The sequence below is a fragment of the Pan paniscus genome, chromosome 21 (genome assembly GCF_029289425.2).
Source record: "Pan paniscus chromosome 21, NHGRI_mPanPan1-v2.0_pri, whole genome shotgun sequence".
Classification (NCBI taxonomy): Eukaryota; Metazoa; Chordata; class Mammalia; order Primates; family Hominidae; genus Pan; species Pan paniscus.
In genome coordinates this window covers 47,151,206-47,172,140 of record NC_073270.2, presented here as the reverse complement: position 1 = coordinate 47,172,140, position 20,935 = coordinate 47,151,206, and the positions used below count along the sequence as shown (strand labels likewise).

General features: G+C 43.3%; 1 protein-coding gene across 4 annotated transcripts in view; it reads left to right on the top strand.

The window, feature by feature from the left end:
- Window positions 1–20,935, top strand: part of CHD6 (chromodomain helicase DNA binding protein 6) — a 210,144-nt gene that overhangs the window by 182,214 nt on the left and 6,995 nt on the right. For 3 of the 4 annotated variants that reach the window (XM_034947296.3, XM_034947297.3, XM_055104987.2), the window contains 9 exons: window positions 3,959–4,019; window positions 4,717–4,933; window positions 6,410–6,618; window positions 8,039–9,610; window positions 12,756–12,907; window positions 13,311–13,517; window positions 14,465–14,917; window positions 16,590–16,781; window positions 17,842–17,961. In XM_034947296.3, the coding sequence (XP_034803187.1) occupies window positions 3,959–4,019; window positions 4,717–4,933; window positions 6,410–6,618; window positions 8,039–9,610; window positions 12,756–12,907; window positions 13,311–13,517; window positions 14,465–14,917; window positions 16,590–16,781; window positions 17,842–17,961 (3,183 nt within the window). The other variant, XM_034947299.3, reaches the window with a different exon arrangement.

Below are 20,935 nucleotides of genomic sequence, written 5' to 3'. Positions count from 1 at the left end.
GGCATCTGAGCCAGGCCTGCTGCCCACCCTGCTTCACTCTTGCTCCCTACCTCCTGCACTGAAGACACTGTTTGGGTGTTTCTTTCTCCCAGCTCTGTCCTCAGGCAGAGTTAAAGAAGCCCAAAGCATTGTATAAAAAGAGCCTGTTCATTAGAGCAGTTCCCCTGAATTCAACAGACCTAGGCATAGAAAGGCAACCGTTTAGTAGATTGGTAGAGTCTTAGCATTGCAAGGAGCCCTGGCACATGCCTGAGTGGTCTCAGTGTGGCGTTCCCTCTTTAGCGGGGCTGTCAGGGGGGAGTTCATGGGGAAAACAAGAGGAACATGCCACCTTCCAAAGAAGTCTATTTTATTGTTGGATGATACTTCTTTTTACCACACCAGAAATCTGCCTCCCAGCTGGTTCCATGGGTTCCATCTAGCTTTCTTTATGGTACTACAAAGAACAAAACTGTTGTTTTTCCCCTCTCTGATAGAATTTTAAATTGCTGAGACCAGCTCATGACCTTAATTTCTTTTCAGGTGAAATACCTCTAGTTCCTCTATATTTTTCCATATCATATCATATCCAGACCCTTTGCTATTCCCGCGCCTTCCAGAGCACACTGTGGTTGTTGTCCTCTTAAAATGTGGCGTTCAGAGAGTCATAGAATGTTAGAATTTGAAGGGAGATTTGAAATGATCTAAGTTACAGCTTCCCCCACCCTCTGTTTTAATACCAGTAGCACTTTTGATTGGCAAATCATTACAGATGTCACGTGCAGCCAGATTCAGTGAACCTACAGAAACCTTCTAAAGCAGTTAGTCTGAAAGTATATTTGGGTTGGAATGGTCTGGAGCCTGGAATTGTAAACAAAATCTTTCTCTATCACAGCCAGTATGTGGGGAGAGTAACACATCTTTTAACAGAAATAGCAATAAGTAACAGCACAATTTTCATCATTGTAGTTATGCTGTCAAAAGCAGGCATGTCCGTGCTGTGCCACAGTTCCTACCTCAGGTGGCTGTGACATCTCAGGTGCTCTCTAAACCATGAGGTCAGTACATAAAAGGATGAAGTCATGGCCAAGAACTTGCAGGAAAATTTAATGCCTAAAATGGCCAAATTCCATTGTACCAAAAGTTTAATTAGGAACTGAACAAGCACCCTCTTCTTGTGAGTTAGGAGTTTGAGGGTTCTGTGAACTCAAATACTAGTATTTGTGTATACTTTCACACTTACAAAGCATATTTCCCCATCTGTTAGGCATTATTCTTATGCCCATTGTAGAGATGAGGGAGCTCAGTTTTAATCAGCTGCAAAAAAGCCATACAGCCAGGGGTCACAAGAGTGGTATCTCCCCTGCCCTCTTCTTTTTCTACATTCTGCAGTCTTTCCATAATAAAATCCTTGAATATTGTGTTAATGGCATTTGAGGTATATCTGCTTTCCACCTGAAGTTTATGCCATTCTCCGTTTTGCAAGAGAAGAAATGAGCTTGAGAGAGATCAAAACAACTTGCCCGAGACCAGAGAGCAGTGGATCATGGGACTCCAAACCACGTGTGTCCTCAAGATGGAGAAATTGCACATTGTAACCAATCAGTTTGCTTTGTTGTTGACATTCTTGTCAGCACTCTGGGGCCCTTCTCTGTGAGATGATTCATACCTCTTTGAAGATGAACATTTCTTTCAAGTTAATCATGTAAGCAGAAATTGAGGTAGCACACATTAGACTACATAGTTCAGATGCAGGGCCTCTGCATGCCCAGGACTGTCACTGCTACAGCACCTCACACACACTCACATTAAACGGATTATTAACTAAAAGTCTGACATCTTTTTCACTTGAGCTACTAACAAACTAGGTCTTCTTCATTCTGTCATTTCTAGAGAGAGGAAGTACCTTTAAGAGAGGACAGGAACAGAAAAACACTATGAATGCTCAAAGCTTTCCTTACTTGAAAGTTTTGCCTAAAACTATTCATGTTTACTAACTGTACCAACAGAAACTACTAGGTGGACTGGAAGGGAAGCTAGCATTTGCTGTATGCCTGCCTCACACCAAGCTGGGAGCCTGTTGTCATGGACTTGGGGTATGATGATGCCCATGTCAGCCACCACTACATGGCAAGAAGGAACATGGTAGCTCTGGGGCCTGCCACCTGTGTTGTGTAGACTGTAGAGCATTTCTCAGCTGGAAGTACTACACTTATACATTTCAGCATTCAAAGGATCTTCACAGATACTGTGGGGATATTTAAAAGGTTCTCTCTGGCAGGAAATTATATAAGGCATAGTAGGTTGTTTTTTTAACTGCCTAAATAGTAGTATAAGATAAAATGGTATATTTAACTGCCACTTCAAAATGGTACAGTAGATCAGCCCTGGGTTTTCACTCTTCATTAACATTAGATAACAGGAGACAATTCTGGCCCAGGCAAAGGAGATTAGCTAGTGTTCCCCACTTCTGTTATAAATATGTTTTCACTCTCCAAGACAAATTTTCATCTAAGACTCTCTTGTCCTTTTTTAGACAGCTTGTTAGTTGAAAGTGTTGGCTCTCAAATCAGATTACCTGTATTTGAATCCCAGCTCTGCCACTTGCCAGCTGTGTGACCTTGGGCAAGTTACTGAACATTTCTAGGGCTTGTTTTCTGCATCTGTAAAATGAGCATAGTAATGGTTTCTATCTCATGAGACAGTGCTGATAACTAAGTGAGATGAGCCACGTAAAAGGTTTTGTGCAATGCTTAACACATAGTTCTCCGTAATATTAGCTGTTATCGCTGTTCTGCGTAAGAGAGAAATTCATTCAGAAAATGGGCTCCTGTTCTTTGCGTCGTATCAGGGGCCCAAAAGAGCATTTTGAATTTTCACTGTTGGCAGTCATGGGTGTCTCCTTTCCTACCATACTAGATTACTGGTCTACCATGTTGTGTATTCCAGGAAGTAGCAAGTAAAGGACCAGATAGTAAATACCCTGGGCTAGAAGGCCATATATGGCTTCTGTTGCATATTCTTCCTCCCTTTTTTTCACCCTTTAAAAACGTAAGAACCATTCTTAGCTTGAGGGCCACACAGAAAGTCTGCAGGCCGCAGTTTGCTGACCCTTCTTTCTGACCCTGTGCTCTAAAATAGCAAAGTCTTGAATCCTGAGGTTGTTCTGTACTGTCATTCAGGTCAAAAGATGCTAGTCAAAATATAGTAAGTTTTAGTGTTGAAATTAGAGTCCAGTTGAAAAATAGCACAGTCACTTCTGTTACCCCTCAGATTCCCACCTGGATTACATATAAGGAGTTTTTAAAGTTCCATTCCTGAGACCAAGAAGGATTTGCGAAGGAATTCATTAAAGCTGGTTTGACACATACACCGACTTGGGCAAGCTCAGTGCTTGTGATATTACTCCAGATTCACTTAGAGCTCAAGTCATGATTTTAATTTTAAATTCCTGGGGTTTTGCGCCATCAGGTTTCATGTCTGGAGCAGTAGTGTTTTATGAAAATAGTGTCTGTTGCTGTGAAGTAAACTAACCATAATGAACACGAGCATGACACTTTTTCACAGCAAAAGAACAGAAATGCAGGCACAACCTTTGTGAAATGAAATGACAGTATTAAATTGCAAGTGACGATGGTAAGGCAAATATTTAAATTCACAACTAAAATAGTACTTGTAAAATGTAATTGCCAGAGAGAGCGTGCCAGTTCATCATTGCTCAAGCCGATTCTCTACAGGCAGAAGCATTCCACATGGTTCCAGGAAAAGAAAAAAAAAAAACTTATTTTAAATAAACTGCTTTCTGGCTCTTTTAAGATTGTACAGAAGTAAGCTTTATCAGGTCCTATCTTGGTCTGAGTTGTTCATGGGCAGGGGACAGCTCTTATGCGTGATGCTTACTCTTTCCGTTTCAAGACTTTCTGAGCTGGTTTCTTCTAAGCTGCAGTTTTGCTGATGGGATGGCTTTATTTATCCCTAGGAGAGTTCCAGTGATGGAGGTGATGGCGTTTTTAGCGAAAAGAAGGATGACAGCCGGGCAGGTGAGACGATGTCCTTCTGAAGGCATAGGAAAGTAAGGTCTTAGTTTGTTAGTTATCGTGGAGTTTATATGTAATTAATATGTAGTTTTTTAAGGAGGCTCTTTTAAAAAGCCAAGTAAGTTGACCATCATCAAACTCCCCTAGAGTCACACATGGAGCTTCAGCATGGCTCTGGCTTCCTCTACCTGGCATTAAAATTTGAAAGTGAAGTAAATGTTAATATCTTAAGTTAGAATAAGGTCTGAGAGGTAAAAAGGAATTGTGATGACATCGGGGTTTTTTTGTTTTTTTGTTTTTTTTTTTAAAGAAAGGTTGTGGGGGTTGGTTTAGTTTGGTTTGGTTTTTGAATTTTCTGAATTCAGACGTGACAGGAGCTTTGGTAATTGGAAGGTGCAGGCAACAAAGGATCTGCTCATTCCTGTGCTTTAGAGCAAAGTCCTCACATAACTTCTGCCACCACAAAAAGATACTTCTGTGTTTGAGAGATAACAGAATTAATTGACCACAACATAAGCCGTATCTAAGGCAAAATTGCAGCCCTTCCAATCATGCCTTGCTCCTGGGCCAATTATTAAAACAGTAACTACTTTGAGTAAATTATTGAGTCAGCTTTGTTTTTATTTAAACAAAACCAAAAGACAGTCACTCCTGTTTTAGTTCTGTTTGTAAATACTAATATCCTCACTGATGTTTGAAGCCCAGGATGGCTCCGACCCAGACAAATCGCCCTGGCCAGTTTCCTCCGCCCTCACAGCTCGTCTCAGACGTCTGGTCACTGTTTACCAGCGCTGCAACCGCAAGGAACTGTGCCGGCCTGAAATTCTGGGACCAGGTAACCAAGGATATTGGGTTCAGGAAGAGATGTTCAGGAGAACCTCAGAAATGGACCTCATCAACAAGGAAGCCCAAAAGAGGTAAAAGCCAGTGGCCAAAGGGGCATGCTCAGCCACCCACTGGGTAAAGTTTTCAAAAGGTAAAGCCGGTAGCTTGGAGGGCGAGTATATTTCTGTTCTCATGTGAAGTTAGGTTGTCTCCAGAATTCATTACATTCAGCCTTCAGTTGTGATGGTATCATGGTGATGGGAGTCTGATGAGGTCTAGGAACACCCTGTCTTTACAGTTTCCAGATTTTTATGATTTTCTAACTTGACACTCTTCCTAAGTTAAACCCCAGTCTCTGGGGATGTGGTTTAGAAACACCACAATGGAATGTGTCAGACCATTTCAGACCCCCTAATTATTTTAGTAACAAAGGGAACAGTGTGCATTGAAGCTGTCTTATTATAGCTAAATCCTTATCAAGCCTTCCAGGGCAATAAATACCATAAAATACAAGCCCAGAAGGAAGGAATAAATTACCAGCAGTGACTTGCCCATCTGAGAATTAAGCCCTAAAAGGCTTACAGAAGGCCAGCATAGGCTAGAAATGATGCCACCAGAAGGTATCAACAAAGCTGCAATTCCTTGAGTCATATCTCTCTTTCTGATGAAACACCCCATGAATTAAAAGAAGACTGCATAACAAACTTAATTACTTCTCTGTACTCCTGACTTATGAAATTCGATAGTTCAAGGAATATATTTCTTCCTTCTTGCACATCTCTAAAGAGAAGAACCAGAGCCACTTCTTCCCTGCTTCTCACTCTTTCTCTAACCCCTCACCCTGTTACCCCCATGCCTAGCTAGACTCCCTCTGGATTGGAGAGCACCCTGCCCAGGAGCCCCTCATAAAGTCTATGGTGGTATATAATTATCCACCTCCCTTAAGTCATTGACTTACTCGTATAGGATATAAAGACTAGAGGACCTTTGTGTCCCAGAGAAGATAATTGTCATGGACAACCTACCTACATAAAACCACAAAGAAAAGCAATATGAGATGGGGAGGCAGGGTTTGTGCCACTGAAGTAGTCACTTCCTTTCGGGACACCAGTAAGATAAGGAGGTTGAATTTAATGGTCTGGAACATCCCTTCAGGATTCCCTGCTTCTATATTGCCATACGGGTAAAAAAAATAAGGCTAGATATTTAAGCATATATAGTATTTTTAAAATCTTCATCATCTACAGGCAGAAGTTAACTAGGTGATTCCTAAAATTGATGAATCAAGAGATAGCAAGTGTATACCTGGTTTAGAAATAGGGAGGTAAATACCAGAAGAAAGAGCTGAAAGATTTGGAAGTGATTACCTCTTTGGGAGTAGGATAATAGGCTGTTTTCATTATAAGCCCTTTAGCCCAGTTTAACTTAAATAAAAATACTAAAAGAGACAAACCAGCTCTGCCTCCTTTCTTGACTTTATGGGCTCTCATAGTAGGCTCTCAATAAGCAGTTATTGGCTTTAAAAAAAGAAGAAAGAGCTCACTCTTCCTTTCTGATTAAATCTCAAGGTGGACTAGGAGAGAACAAGCAGACTTCTATAGAACAGTGTCTTCCTTTGGTGTTGTTTACGATCAAGAAAAGAAAACCTTTGACTGGACACAGTTCCGCATCATTTCCCGTTTGGACAAGAAGTCGGATGAGAGCCTGGAACAGTATTTTTATAGTTTTGTGGCCATGTGCCGGAATGTCTGTCGTCTACCCACATGGAAAGATGGCGGTGAGAAAACTATCAGTATATTAGTATATTGTCAGATGATACAAGGAAAGAACATTCTGATTTTCAAATTGCAGAATTACTTTAGGTATACCTATAAAAACTAGAGTCTACATGAGGAATTTAGGTAAAGATGAGTGGCTTTTAGAAATTCATGAACTTCTAATTGGGTCCACCTCATAAAATAAAATCTCTCTCCCAAAATGATGTAACTTCAGTGAAAGTTGAAATTCAGCTTAAAACATCACAGAAATATTGGAAGACTACCAACCACTTTCTCCAAAGTATAAGGGTTTTTTTAAAGTCATGGTTTTTTTTAAGTCATGTTCAGATTTATCCTACTCTGAACTTTGCACCTTCCTTAGATTAAGTCTTAATAACTTTAAGTATTTCCTCACATGTCGACTTGTAACTATAGAAAGTAAGTGGCTGTCATTTAAATATCCCCTGATGCAATAGAGAACCCTTTTGAAAAATGTCTTCATGGTTGGCACTTGCAACAGCTTCCTTCAGGCCTCCCTTTAGCCTCGTATTTGTAGATGGAGTTCCTCTGGATCATGGGACAATATTTTAGGAAAGCTAAAGCAAACATTGAGCCTACTCAGTGTGGGTTCAGGGCTGATGGCAGCACGCACAAGACATACCAGCCTTTGCCTCCTATATGGCAGGGCTAAAGTGTTGTCATCCAAGCCAGGGAGCTGAATATATTGGAAAGATGGTGGACCTTGGAGTCACACTGACAAAACCTGGATTTAAATCCTGGTTCTGTCACGTGGAGCAAGGTAGTTTATCTGAGCCAATTTCCTTATCCTTGAAATAGGACAGGCATGATGATGGTATGGTAGGATTTTCATGAGAACTAAGAGATGTGTATAAAGTGCCTAGTGTAGAGTACAGTGACATGATCACAGCTCACTGTGACCTCAAACTCCTGGGTTCCCAGATCCTCTTGTCTCAGCCTTCCAAGCAGCCAGACTATAGGTGCATGCTACCATGCCCAGATAATTTTTTTTATTTTTTGTAGACATGGGGGGTGGGGTCTCACTTTGTTGCCCGGGCTGGTCTTGAACTCCTGGCCTCAAGTGATCCTCCTAGCCTCTGCCTCTCAAAGTGCTGGGATTACAGGTGTGAACTACTACTATACTATGCCTGGCCTAGTACATGCTTATTTAAAGGAAACTAATACTGTTTTCAGAACTGGAATTTTTATGCTCTTCTTTCACACCCTTTGGGTCTGTCCTTGTTTCATAAAAGCCTTCCATTCTTTTTCAGTTTCCTATTTTGGCAAGGGCTCACACACCTGAAACTGCCATGCTGAGGAGCCAGGGAGCTAAACTCCAAGACCAAAGATGCAGGGGCTCAGGTGGGCGGGGAGTGTCTGAGGTCACCTTCAGTGATAGGCTTTATTTCCCTTTCTCTCCAGGTCCCCCAGATACCACCATCTACGTTGAACCCATCACTGAGGAACGTGCTGCAAGAACTCTGTACCGCATTGAACTGTTACGGAAAGTCCGAGAGCAAGTGCTCAAGTGCCCTCAGCTGCATGAACGCCTCCAGCTGTGCAGGCCCAGCCTCTACCTCCCAGTCTGGTGGGAGTGTGGGAAGCATGATCGAGACCTGCTCATCGGCACTGCCAAACATGGGCTGAACCGCACTGACTGTTACATCATGAACGACCCCCAGCTGTCCTTCCTGGATGCCTATAGAAACTATGCCCAGCATAAAAGATCTGGCACCCAGGCACCAGGAAATCTCTGTTGCCTTTACCAGACCAACTCCAAGTTATATGAATCTCTTACATATTCTCAAATGAGTAGGACTTCAGAGTCCCTTGAAAATGAACCTGAAAATCTAGTGAAAGTAGAAAGCAGAGATGATCATCTCAGCCTGCCTGATGTGACATGTGAAAACTTTATTTCTAAAGTTCAGGATGTCATTTCCATCAACCATGATGAAAGTCTGCTGCCTGAGTCCTTAGAGAGCATGATGTATGGTAAGAAGGTGCTCAGCCAAGAACCAAGCTCTGTTCAGGAGAGCCCAAGTACCAATACTGAATCTAGAAAAGATGTTATTACCATCTCAATAAGCAAAGATGGGAACTGCCAGTCTGGTGGCCCTGAGGCAGAAATAGCTTCTGGCCCTACTTTTATGGGTAGCTTAGAAGCAGGAAGAGTAGCTCAAGCAAACATCAAAAATGGAAAACATTTGTTGATGTCCATTTCAAAGGAAGGGGAGCTCTGCTGCAGTGAGGTAGGACAGAGACCTGAAAGCATCGGCCAGCTGGAAGCCAAGTGTTTAGCTTCCCCTTCCTTGAATCCAGGAAATGAAAGTGGGTTTGTAGATATGTGCAGTCTTAGTGTCTGTGACTCCAAAAGAAACCTGTCATCAGATCAGCAATTAATTGATTTATTGGAAAACAAAAGCTTAGAAAGTAAATTGATTTTGAGTCAGAACCACAGTGATGAGGAGGAAGAAGAGGAGGAAAACGAGGAGGAAAACTTAGCCATGGCAGTAGGCATGGGGGAAAGGCCAGAGGTATTGCATCTCACGGAGCCCACTACTAACATCTCAAGGGAAAAGAACCAAGGCTTCCAAGATGAAACCAAGAAAGGAAGCTTAGAGGTGGCAAACCAGACTCCTGGGCTACAGAGGGCTTTCCCCGCTCCAGCAGCCTGTCAGTGCCACTGCAAACACATGGAGAGGTGGATGCATGGCCTCGAGAATGATGAATTTGAAATCGAGAAACCCAAGGCTTATATCCCAGATCTGTTCAAAAGTAAAACCAATACTATCGCCATGGAGGGTGAACCCACTGCTATTCCATCACAGCCGTTTAAAGTGAAGCATGAGCTTTTAAAAGAACCTTGGAAAGAAAGTGCAGAGGGGCAAAACGTTTTCCCCACATATCCTCTTGAAGGAAGTGAGCTCAAATCAGAAGACATGGATTTTGAGAATAAAGATGATTATGATAGAGACGGAAACTGCCATAGTCAAGGTACAGTATGTAGGATCTTGTGGCATTTTGGATAAACTAGTTCACACATGACGGGGGGTTGGGTTTTAGGGGAGAGAGTGCTTCATATTTTTACAGCTTCTGAAACAGACCTGCCTACCCTCACCAAAGGTCATAGGCCTTGGACTGAAAATTCGAGTAGCTTAGTAACTGTGGTCATGTTGTAGAAAATTGAAGATCATAGACAATCATAGCAGTTTGGCTGCCTCACTCATATAATTTGGGCAGGGGCTTGTGTGTTTTCATTCAATAGATGCTATGTATGGTGTTAAGGGGAAATAGTTTGTTCTTCCCCTAGATAAGGTGCTTCAAACTGGCTCAAGTAGAACAGCCTTGGGATGTTAGGAACTTGCACTTTAATATAGGGGCAGTTAATTTTTCAGGAACTGAACAAAAATACAAATAAATTTGATCTTTGTTAAGGTGAGCAAAAAAGCCATTTATTCATGTCATTGTCAAAACTGTGTGGCTTAAGGTCAGTGCATTTGGTTTAGATTCCTTTCAGTAACTCAACAGAAATACAAAGTTTACAACAATGAAGAAAATAGATCTGATCCTATAGGGAAATCTTATATAAGGGTTTAAGCTAGAAGGAATTTCAAAATGTTAAGAATCTAGGTGACCCTGAGATTCTATGGGCTTTGCAAGAATAGACATACAGTGATCAGGGATCCTGAGGAACAACAGCAACAAAATGATTGTTAGCTGTAGTTTTAATTTTTTTCAGATCCAAGAAGGCCTATTAGGGTGAACAAAAAACCAAAAACAACTCCTTTCATGCCTGGTCCACTGTGGTGCTGAGGGGTGTAGACAGACACATTGTCCCTTTCTGGAGCACTGATTTTATGTTAAAGAGGGAAAGAGAGGAGCTAAGCTAAGTCCCTCAAGTTATCTAGCCTTTTTTTTTTTTTTTTTTTTTTTTTGAGACAAGAGTCTTGCTCTGTCACCCAGGCTGGAGTGCAGTGGCGCAATCTCAGCTCACTGCAACCTGTGCCTCCTGGGTTCAACATCCCAAGCTGGGATTACAGGTGTGTGCCACCACGTCCGACTGATTTTTGTATTTTTAGTACAGTTTCACCATGTTGGCCAGGCTGGTCTTGAACTTCTGGCTTCAAGCAATCCACTTGCCTCAGCCTCCCAAAGTGCTGGGATTACAGACGTGAGCCACTGCACCCAGCCTCAGGTTATCTAGCTTTTTATTTTTAAACTCCTCGTCTTGGTTTTAGTTATTCAGAACTCTTGGGAAGAGTCTGAACCCAAATTAAAGTTTACATACTAGCTAAGATAAAAACCGAGAAGCCAAATTGAAAGTAGCTTGATAGAGTCGTAACCCCAGCCAACCCAGAAGGAGCCAGTCTACAACTATGCCTGATCCTCCTCATGGCAGGCCACGAAGCATTGCTGCCATGTGTTGAATTATAAAACCCACATTGCTTTTTGAACCCTGTTGCGGGTAAAAATAACCAAATTATCAGTCCTTGGAAACCCGGGCAGTCAAGTGAGTACAAGGTAAAGATAAGTATGGTTTAGAGGAGAAATTATGTTCCTGAACTGGTGTCCTTTGATGGCAGCGTCAGCCTTGCTAAGTCAGAGTAGAGGGCGCAGTGACCTTAATAAGCTTTGGTGAGCATCATGTGCACGCGTGGGTGGGAGTCCCTTTCACTGATGCTTTTAAAAGTGCTTTTGCAGACCCTGGAAGGGATCCTCCACACATATGAGGTGTGGGACAGGTAGGCCAGAGAGGATTAGCCCTGCTTTCGAGACTAGAAATCTACAGTCCTGAAGGAGCAGTAATTAATTGGTACACCTGTCAGGGCCAGCCCCCAGGTCTCCTGGCTTTTTCCAGGTTTTCTGTCTCACATGATTTTGCTTTAAAAAAAAAAAAAACTTAAATTCAACTCCTCTGCTTAAAACCTTTCAGTGGTGGTCCCCCATTGAATCTAGAATAAAATCTAAATTTTCTATTCTGGCCTAGAGGACTCAGCATGTTCTAGATGATTTCCACCCCTCTAGCCTCATCTTTGTGCTTTCCTCCTGGCCCTCACTTCGTTCCTCAGCATGTCCACAATACCCTTCCCTGTTGCCTCCTCATCTTCATGGGAGCTCCCTCCTCCGAGAGACTCTCTAACAGCCTACTTGAGTAGGTTCTTCCCTCTTGTTCCCTATCATGGCATCTTGTTTCTTGCCCTTGATAGTACTTATCACAGCTGATAATTTTAGTTGCTCCTTTATTGTCACCTCTTTCCTGGCTGTCTTCCCTCATAGGGCTGTAAGAATCTTGAGGACCTGGGCCATATCTGTCTGGCTTACCCTGAGTCTACCAGGCCTAGCAAGGCCCTGTTTTTCATGGTCAGGTCGCTGCAGCTCCCTAGGAGACTTGTTGCACATTGAGAAGTGAAATAGCCACATTTCAAAGGATGGATGCTCCTTGTCATTTAACCAAGAAAGAGGTCAACAACTTTTCCTGCCTTAGGTGTTTTTCCATTGTCTGTTCATTTCCTGTAAGTGGATCTTTGAAGATCCATTCACGTTGACACGTTGATGATAAACTTTCACCATTACTGAAGCTTGAAAGAATAAGTTACATGTCCATTTCTTTCCATGAGTGAAGTAATTGAAATGTTCTGAGTTTCTTGGCATCTTTTTTTACATGAATCAGGTCTGTCTTACCTTTGTTGTAAGCTTCATGACTTCATCCTTTCTCATATTAATCACCGTCTTGCCGTGTTACATTTCATAGACTGTCCCTTCAAAGATCTCAAAGTGTCAGAATGTTCAGCTTTCCCTTGACCACTACACTAAGTGAGAAGCCTCTTTGTGGTTAGTCATCTCTTTCACTCTTGGATACACAAGAAAAATTTCCTTTCTCTTTTCTTGTGTTGGGATATGGATGCAAATGCTCACTAGAAGACTTGCCTTGGGAGCCCCAGAGCAGGATTTGCTTTTATGGCTTAACTGATACGGTTCTCCTGGAAATAGAAGATATCATAATTAATATTCCATTTAAAATAGCACAGAATGAGCTAATTTAAAAAGCAAAAGGAAAAGAGGATATCCTAATCTCTCAGATCACTAGTATCTCACTACTATAGTTAAGTGCCTGATTAATTTTTTAACCTCTTCCCAGATTATCCAGGGAAGTACTCTGAAGAGGAGAGCAAGAGCTCAACATCGGGCATCACAGGAGACATTGGGGATGAGCTACAGGAGGCTCGAACTCCCACTATTGCTCAGCTGCTACAGGAGAAAACTCTCTATTCCTTCTCTGAGTGGCCAAAGGTACCCCAGAGCTTGCGTTTCCCACCCCGCCCCCAAACCATTCCCAGCTTTGAATTGCTTTTTTTAACCCTTTTAGAAATAGTTCTGAACAAGAAACTCAGAAATGTTTAATACCTTTAAAAGATGTTAGTTATGTAGCATTTGAACATTAAAGATACATGCACTTAACTAATTCGACTGTAAGATGAAGGTGTCAAATTGTCCTCTTATTTATAGTACCATGGCTTTAATTTGTATTGTCCAGACTATGATTTTTATTTTAAGGCTTATAAAGTGAGTATGTTTGAGTGTGCTCTTTTCTTATCGACTCCTTCTGGTGAAAAGCTTAACCCTTGATCTCAAAGGATTTTGTGAATTTAGGTAACTCGATCCTTATTCATCAGAGCTTTATCCTTTTTTCTAGGACCGCGTGATAATTAACCGCCTAGATAATATCTGCCACGTGGTGTTAAAGGGGAAGTGGCCCTCCAGCCAGCAGTATGAGCCCTCAGGCACACTGCCCACCCCGGTATTAACCAGCAGTGCTGGTTCTCGAACCAGCCTCTCAGAGCCCGAAGCAGCAGAACACAGCTTCAGCAACGGCGCAGCATTGGCGGCCCAGATCCAGAAGGTGAGCCGGCAAGAATGGAGTGACCACAAAACAAAGAATGGTGGGCGTGTTCCACGTCTCAGTTGAGTTCATTCATTCAGCAAGTATTTACTGAGTGGATAGGGGGTTTTTTTTGCCAAGCCATTAGTGTTGATTGGGGAATTTAGACTTTATCCTGTATGTAGTGAAGAGCTAGTAAAAGTATTGGAGCAGGAGAAGGCATGATGAAAGCAGGGGTTTGCAGCTCACTTGGAGTGGAATACAGCTTGGCTAGGGGGGCCAAGCAGGAAACTGATAAAGAGAGGTTCTAGACCCCGGTTGGTTCAGAGTGGATACAAAGATAGGGGGGAACTGGCAAAGATGACCCCATGACTAATAAATATATAAGGAAAGGGAAGCATGAATGGAACAGTGTGGTTGACCCTTAGAGAACTGAGCTAACAATGGAAGCTGATAGAAATTAGGGAAATCAAGGCAGGAGTGAGCGTTTTGGTGGGGGTGATGAGTTTTGAGATACATTATTAACTAGCTGGTTCTCATGCTCAACTGCACATTGGAATCAGCTGGGGACCGTGACAAGCTAACGATGCTGACTTATTCAGTCTGGAGTGTGTCCTGGGTACTGAGTTGTTTTAAACTTCCCAGGTGATTCTGATGCACAGGTGAGGTTGAGCATTTCTGAGTTATCATCTTGCAACACCAAATGTAGTTCACGGACTAGCATAGCAGCTTTAGCAGCACCTGGAAACCTGTTAAAAAAGCAGATTCTCAGGCTCTACCTCAGACCCACTGAAGTAGAATCTGCATTTTAACAAGCTGTTCAGGTTTGAGGGGGCCTGAGTTAGAAGAACTCCTAAGAAGATGATTGGAAACAATATGAGGCCTAGGGAAATCAGGCCTGGAGAAAGAGCTAGCATTCAGCCACTTGTGTGACATTCAGACCTCTCTTGCTGTTTGTGTGTTCACAGGAGAGCTTCTTAGCTCCAGTATTCACAAAGGATGAACAAAAGCACAGGCGTCCCTATGAGTTTGAGGTGGAGAGGGATGCAAAGGCTCGGGGCCTGGAGCAGTTCTCTGCCACCCACGGGCACACCCCTATCATCCTCAATGGCTGGCATGGGGAGTCAGCTATGGACCTCTCCTGCTCATCAGAGGGGTCCCCAGGAGCCACATCCCCTTTCCCAGTGAGCGCCAGCACCCCTAAGATTGGGGCTATCAGTTCACTTCAGGGAGCCCTTGGCATGGACTTGTCTGGGATTCTGCAAGCTGGCCTGATCCATCCTGTGACTGGACAGATTGTCAATGGAAGCCTCAGAAGAGATGATGCAGCCACGAGGAGGCGGAGAGGGAGGCGGAAACATGTTGAAGGAGGGATGGACCTCATCTTTTTGAAGGAGCAGACACTTCAGGCGGGAATCTTGGTGGGTATTGAGGTCATTAGATTAAAAACATTTACCTTTCTACACTGAGAAACAAACCCTTCTTCCTCAGACGCAAAATAATTTGTGGATCTTTTATCTCTATTTCGGTTGTCCTGCTTTATTTTCTCTCATTATAAGATGCCCTCCATCCTCTGTAGAACTAGACAGTTACTAACTCATTAATGGCGCTTAATCTGCTTACAGCCTGGAGAAATGAGCCAGGAGGTCTTGCCATTTCAAATAGGAACAACCCCGCTCCTCCAGGGTTTCAGAAGAGCCACTGTTGACGGCACGGCAGAGCAAGATGGCAGGGTTGAGTGTGCAGCGGCTTTTCTCCGGGGTAGTGAGGCTCTCCAAGACTGGGGTATGGGAGAAAGAACAGGAGTCAGGGCTACCTGAATGTGATCCTGGCTCTTCTGCTTGACTTACTGGGTGATATTGGGCTACAACTGAGCCTCACTTTGCTCCTGTGTAAAGTGGGGCAACAGCATCTACCACAGAGGGTTGAAGATTCACGGAGATCATGCTAAGACAGTTTGTTCCAAACTCAAAGGAAATCATTTGCAAACAACAGAAAAGGTCAGAAACCGTATACCTGGCCAAGAGAGATCCCTTTTATGCTTTGTTTAATGTTTCATGTTGTATTTTGGGTTTTCCCATTTACTGGATTCTGAGCTCCAAAACAGGAATTACATTTTATGTTTTCTTATTTTAAAAGCAATAATAATAGCTAGTACTTATTGAGTGCCTACTGCTTACCACGTTCAAGGCTTTACATGATTATCTTGTTTGTTCCTCACAACCACTCTGAAGATGGGCTTTGTTATTCCCATTTTATAGGTGAGGAAAATAAGGCTTTAAAGCATTAAATAATTTCCCCAAGATTATCCAGCTAGTAAGTGACAAAGCAGGAAACCAAACCAAGGACCTTTTTCTCTAGGGGCTGAGAACTTTACTGCTAAGCCATATTGCTTGGGTTATGTCTTCCTCTTAGACTTTCAAAGTAATCTGGGAAGCTGAAGTGACACGTTCTTTCCTTGCTCAATCCTGCAAGCTTTTAAGAAGTCTTTTACCTTTTTTAGATGTGCAACACCATAGTTTCTCTATAATGATCATAGAATTCCAATGGAATGACTGATAAAAATTTTCCCCCTTGTCCTCAGAGTATTTTTTTAATTTATTGATGCAAACACTTATTTAGCATTGTCATTGTTATAGACCCCATTATAGGCATTAGTAAAACAGAGGTAAGACAGGCATTCAAACTATAGAGGGTGAGTAAATTGTGGTATGGCGTTTTCTTTATGTGAGAGAGCTAGGAACCGAGTGCTGTGGGGACAGGAGCTGGAGCAGTGAGTGCTGCCTGGGACAGTGGGCAGTGGTGACAGAGGAGGAAAACTGAATCCGGCAGTCAGGATGGAGTTAAAGTGTACCAAGTGGACAAGAGCGGGAGAGGAGTGCTCAGGTGAAGGGAACACCAAATCACTTGCAAGAGCTTCTGTGGGCATGGGTCAGTGGTGTGTGTAGGGTTCTAATTCAGGCACCCCAGCTGAGTAATATCAGGGTGTGGAAATAGGTGGAGTGATTCAAATAACACCTTACATGTTTTCTTTCTTTAGAAACTAATTTTCACTCTGTCGTGATTATACATACTCCTTTTTCCTTCATCCAGGAAGTGCATGAAGACCCAGGGCAGGCCACCTTGAGCACCACACACCCTGAGGGGCCAGGGCCTGCCACCTCGGCTCCTGAGCCAGCTACAGCAGCCAGCAGCCAAGCCGAGAAATCCATTCCCAGCAAGAGTCTGCTTGACTGGCTAAGGCAGCAGGCTGACTACTCCTTAGAAGTTCCTGGCTTTGGGGCAGTAAGTGTTTGTTGGTACTGCCTGAGATCACTGTTTACTTCCTGCTGACTTGTTGCTATTTTTGATGAAAGCATGCTGAGGGCAACCAGGAAGTTGGGAGCTGTTTGGGAGAAATCTGTCAGCTGACAACATCATGTTAAAGGACTTTTGTTTTTAAGTTTAAATTTTGATTAAATTCTTCAGTAATAGAAATGATAGCCCATCTCAAAATACTATGCCAAAAAGTAGACATGCAAAATCCTAAGAGGACAGAACTTATCCGCTGTCCCCACAAAAATTGCCACACAGTATCATAAGCTCATAGAGAAATCTTTAGGTTGCATAAACTCTGCCACCTATGAAAATGTTCCTTTGAATTCTTTTCAAGTTAATACGTTCCATTTGTGGTGGTTGGGGGACCATCTGTCCTTAGTTTTATGTACATTCCATTTGCGGTGGTTGGGGGACGGTCTGTCCTTAGTTTTATGGTTATTCTACTTTAGGACATTCCCTTCAAGTCATCGTACTGTCTTTGTCCTAAGTCCCTCAGACTAGACATTTTTAGGAGAGGACTCGAGCACAGATGTCTTTTTTGGTTTTTCTCTTCTCACTTGCTCATCTACCCCACCACTGTCTTTGTCCTGGGTGCGCCTAACTAATAAGATATGTAGGTAGAGAGCGCACAGGAAGAGGAGAACACATTCACAGATGTGCACCCTCCAGAGACAGGCGAAACCAGCCAGGCAAGTAGCAGTGACAAGAGAATCCAAGGAAATGATCAAGAGGAAAAGGCCAGGGATTAACAGGGCCCTGGCAGCCTGGTGAATCGGCTCAGGTGTTCTAGTCTGGAGGGCGGGGGTGCCCACACAGCCTGTTTTCCAGATTACTGTAGGAACACTGGTGCTTCAGGAGAGAAAGCCTAGGTGAAGCCAGGTGGCTATTTCCTTTAGTTTAACCTGGCCAGCTCCTGTGCGGACAACCATTGACGAGAACAATAGCAAAACCAGTTGAAAAGCATCAGCCTCATCAGAAGAATCTGGGATAGCATGTTTTGTAATATTGGTCTCCGTTTTCATCCTAGAATTTTTCAGACAAACCAAAGCAGAGGAGGCCACGCTGTAAAGAACCTGGAAAATTAGATGTCAGCTCCCTGAGCGGGGAAGAGAGAGTTCCTGCCATCCCCAAGGAGCCAGGACTGAGGGTAAGGAAGAAGGCCACGTGAGCGTGGGGCCAGGAGGAGCATCCTGGTTGAGCCGTGCCTTACATACTTGAGAGAAAGCCCCAGCTGGCAAGGGGTTCGCTGGGAGACATCTTTCAAGAGGACTAGAAGCCAGCACAGGAAGTTGATTAGCAGCAAGAAATGGTGCTGTGGCATTTTTGAGCGCTCTGTGACTCCCAGTGGTCATTTGTTTTCAACCCTTACCTCCAGAATTGTTTGTTAAACCATTGCCAAAACTTGGGTTTGTGTTTTGTTTCTCCTATTTGTAGAGTTATGAGGGGAAAGAAATTTTAACCTTTGTCAGTGAACAAAATTCATTATTGGAAGTTTTCATTTCCTAATTTAGGTTTTTATGGCTACCATTTAAGACATTTCTTCCTGGTCCAGCCTCACTGGCAATGAAAAACAGCTGCCTCTAAGCACTACCCTTTTCCTATTATAGCATCATGACACTGGAAGGGACTTCAAAGACTTCTGCAGAATACTTCTAGTATAACGAATCCGAGTTAATTATAGTTTACAGATTAGTACAAATTTGGACTACAAAAGTCATAACCTCTAGAGGGCGGTAACAACATTTCAACTTGAAAATGTGTTGAGCTTGGGCAGATTATACATAAATGTGCCTTTAGCCTCCTAAAAGCACTTTCTGCCCAAATAGGGAGCTCCTGATGATCCTCATGGGGACTTTTGCCTTTCCCAGGTTGTTCCATAAACTCAAGCTTTCCTGAATGCCTTCTCTTAAGTACTCTGCCAGCTACATCTTTCCTGGAGTAGGAATTCCCTTCTCTGTGGGATTGCTTGAATGTGATTTCTTTTTATAGCTCCAAAAGACCACCCACCCTAGTCATTTCCTCCTCGTGCAGAAAGAGTTTGGCATTTAATGTTCTCAGGGAACTTGTTCAAGAGTTTGTCACCTGGATGACCGCTGGTCTAGTAGCTCCACCAGTGGCCGTTGCTCATCTCCATCTGCTACCACAGCCCCTTTGGGGGAGACTTGGGCCCTAGACAGTTTGTCACATTGGAGAAGCTGCCCTTTTTTCCCCTCTTGCTTGTCTCAGAAAATGTCCCTTCTACCCTTTTCTTAGGACTCTTCCCCCACTTTCTTCCACTTGCGTGAGCAGTACGAGCTAGTTCACCTTTGTTTGTGTCCCCTCTGTCTTTCCTCACCCCTTCACGCTGCCTCCCACCTTCTCCTTTTGTCTCGGCACACGGTGTCTCAGATACGCCATCAAGGGAAGATCTCCGGTTCTTGCTTTGTTGTAGTCTCTGAGCTCTTGCTTTAGAGATGTCTCAGGAAGAGCCATGTGGTTCCCCCTTGGCTTGCTTGTTTCTTTCCCCGTGTCTAACAGTTTCCCTCATGTTCCTTGGAAATTAGTGTTCATCCCTCCCTACAGATGCTGACCCTTTGCCAGAAAACCCATTTCTAAGCTGTTCTTGCAAGCCAACGTCTTCCCAGAGATGTGTTAGCCTCCTTTATTAAATAAACACACTCCCTGCCTCGGAGGCCCTTTTCCTGCAGTAAGGCAAGAAGAAGACCTCGGGCAGCTCAGCCTTCCGAACAGAGGCACCCGTGTATCTCCTGCAGCTCCTCTTGGGACAGGGCCTTCTAGGGTGCACTGTACCCTTTTTCTTTGCCATAGAACCTTAGTCCATTCCGACTACCGTAACAGAATACTGGGAGGCTTATAAGCAACAGAAATTTATTTCTCACAGTTCTGGAGACCCAAATGTCCAAGGTCAAGGCACTGACAGATTGGGTGTCTGGTGAGGCCCCATACCACATCATCCAGACTGGTGTCTTCTCACTGTGCCCTCGCATGGAGGAAGGGACAGCCAGCTCTCATAAGGTCACTAATTCCATTCATAAGGGCTCGACCCCTATGACCTAATCACCGCCCTAAACCCCCCGCATCCTATTACCATCACTTTGGGGCACAGGATATCATATCAGCATAGTAATTTGAAACATTTATAGCGGAAACCCTACCCCTCTTTTTAGAAATAGATTTAAATCTCACAAGGAATTCCTCCTCCCTTCCTTCGAGCTCACATGGCCCTTCTGCCACACGTGCTGTGGTTTGGACGGGTGGTGTCCACAGAATTATCATAGCGCAGGCTGCATGGAAGGTTGTGGGATTCAATTTTTAATGCCCACTACCTAGTGGTTACTCATTAAATATATGTATACACACACATATACTTAATATAGTTTATATATGTAAGTATACACACACATATACTTAATATAGTTTATATATGTAAGTTACATATGTATATATTGGCTTTACCTGTATGTGTATAGTTTTGAGGTTTTGCTGGGCCATTTGACAGTAAATTGCAGACATGACATATCACCCCTAAATACTTTAGCATGCATCTCATAAAGAACATTTTCCTGCATAATTATTGCCCTTATTACACATGCATATTAATAATACTTGTTATCTAGTCTATATTCAGATTCCACCAGTTATCTCAAAAATGTCTTTTCGAGCTGGTTGTTGTGTTTTGGTTTGGTTTTAGGATTTTTAAATGAAGAGCCACACGTCGCATTTTGTCGTTAGGTCTCTTTTCACCCAGCGTGCATTTGTTGGATGAATGTACTAACCTTCGGAGGAGAAAGGAAGTTCTGGTCACCACCTTCTCTTAAGTCCACCCAGAGTTAAGTTTTAGAGTTGGAATAATGCCACCATGCATTGATGAGGATGTTCTTCTTAGGCTGGAATGCCTGTGCAATTAGATAGAAAGCAGATTTGCCTCCAGTGTGCTTGAACATAAGGAAGCTCCTTTTCCTTGTTCCCTTTGCCCCCTCCGCAGGCCTTTCCTGGAAGGGGAAGCAGGTTTGCTCCCAGGGTATAATTACCGGGAGGGAGAGCTGCCAAAGCCCGCCTGGCCGCTGTGTGTGGTCGCCGCGCTGCTGGGAGGGGCACCTGACTGGAGTGGGCAGCAGCTG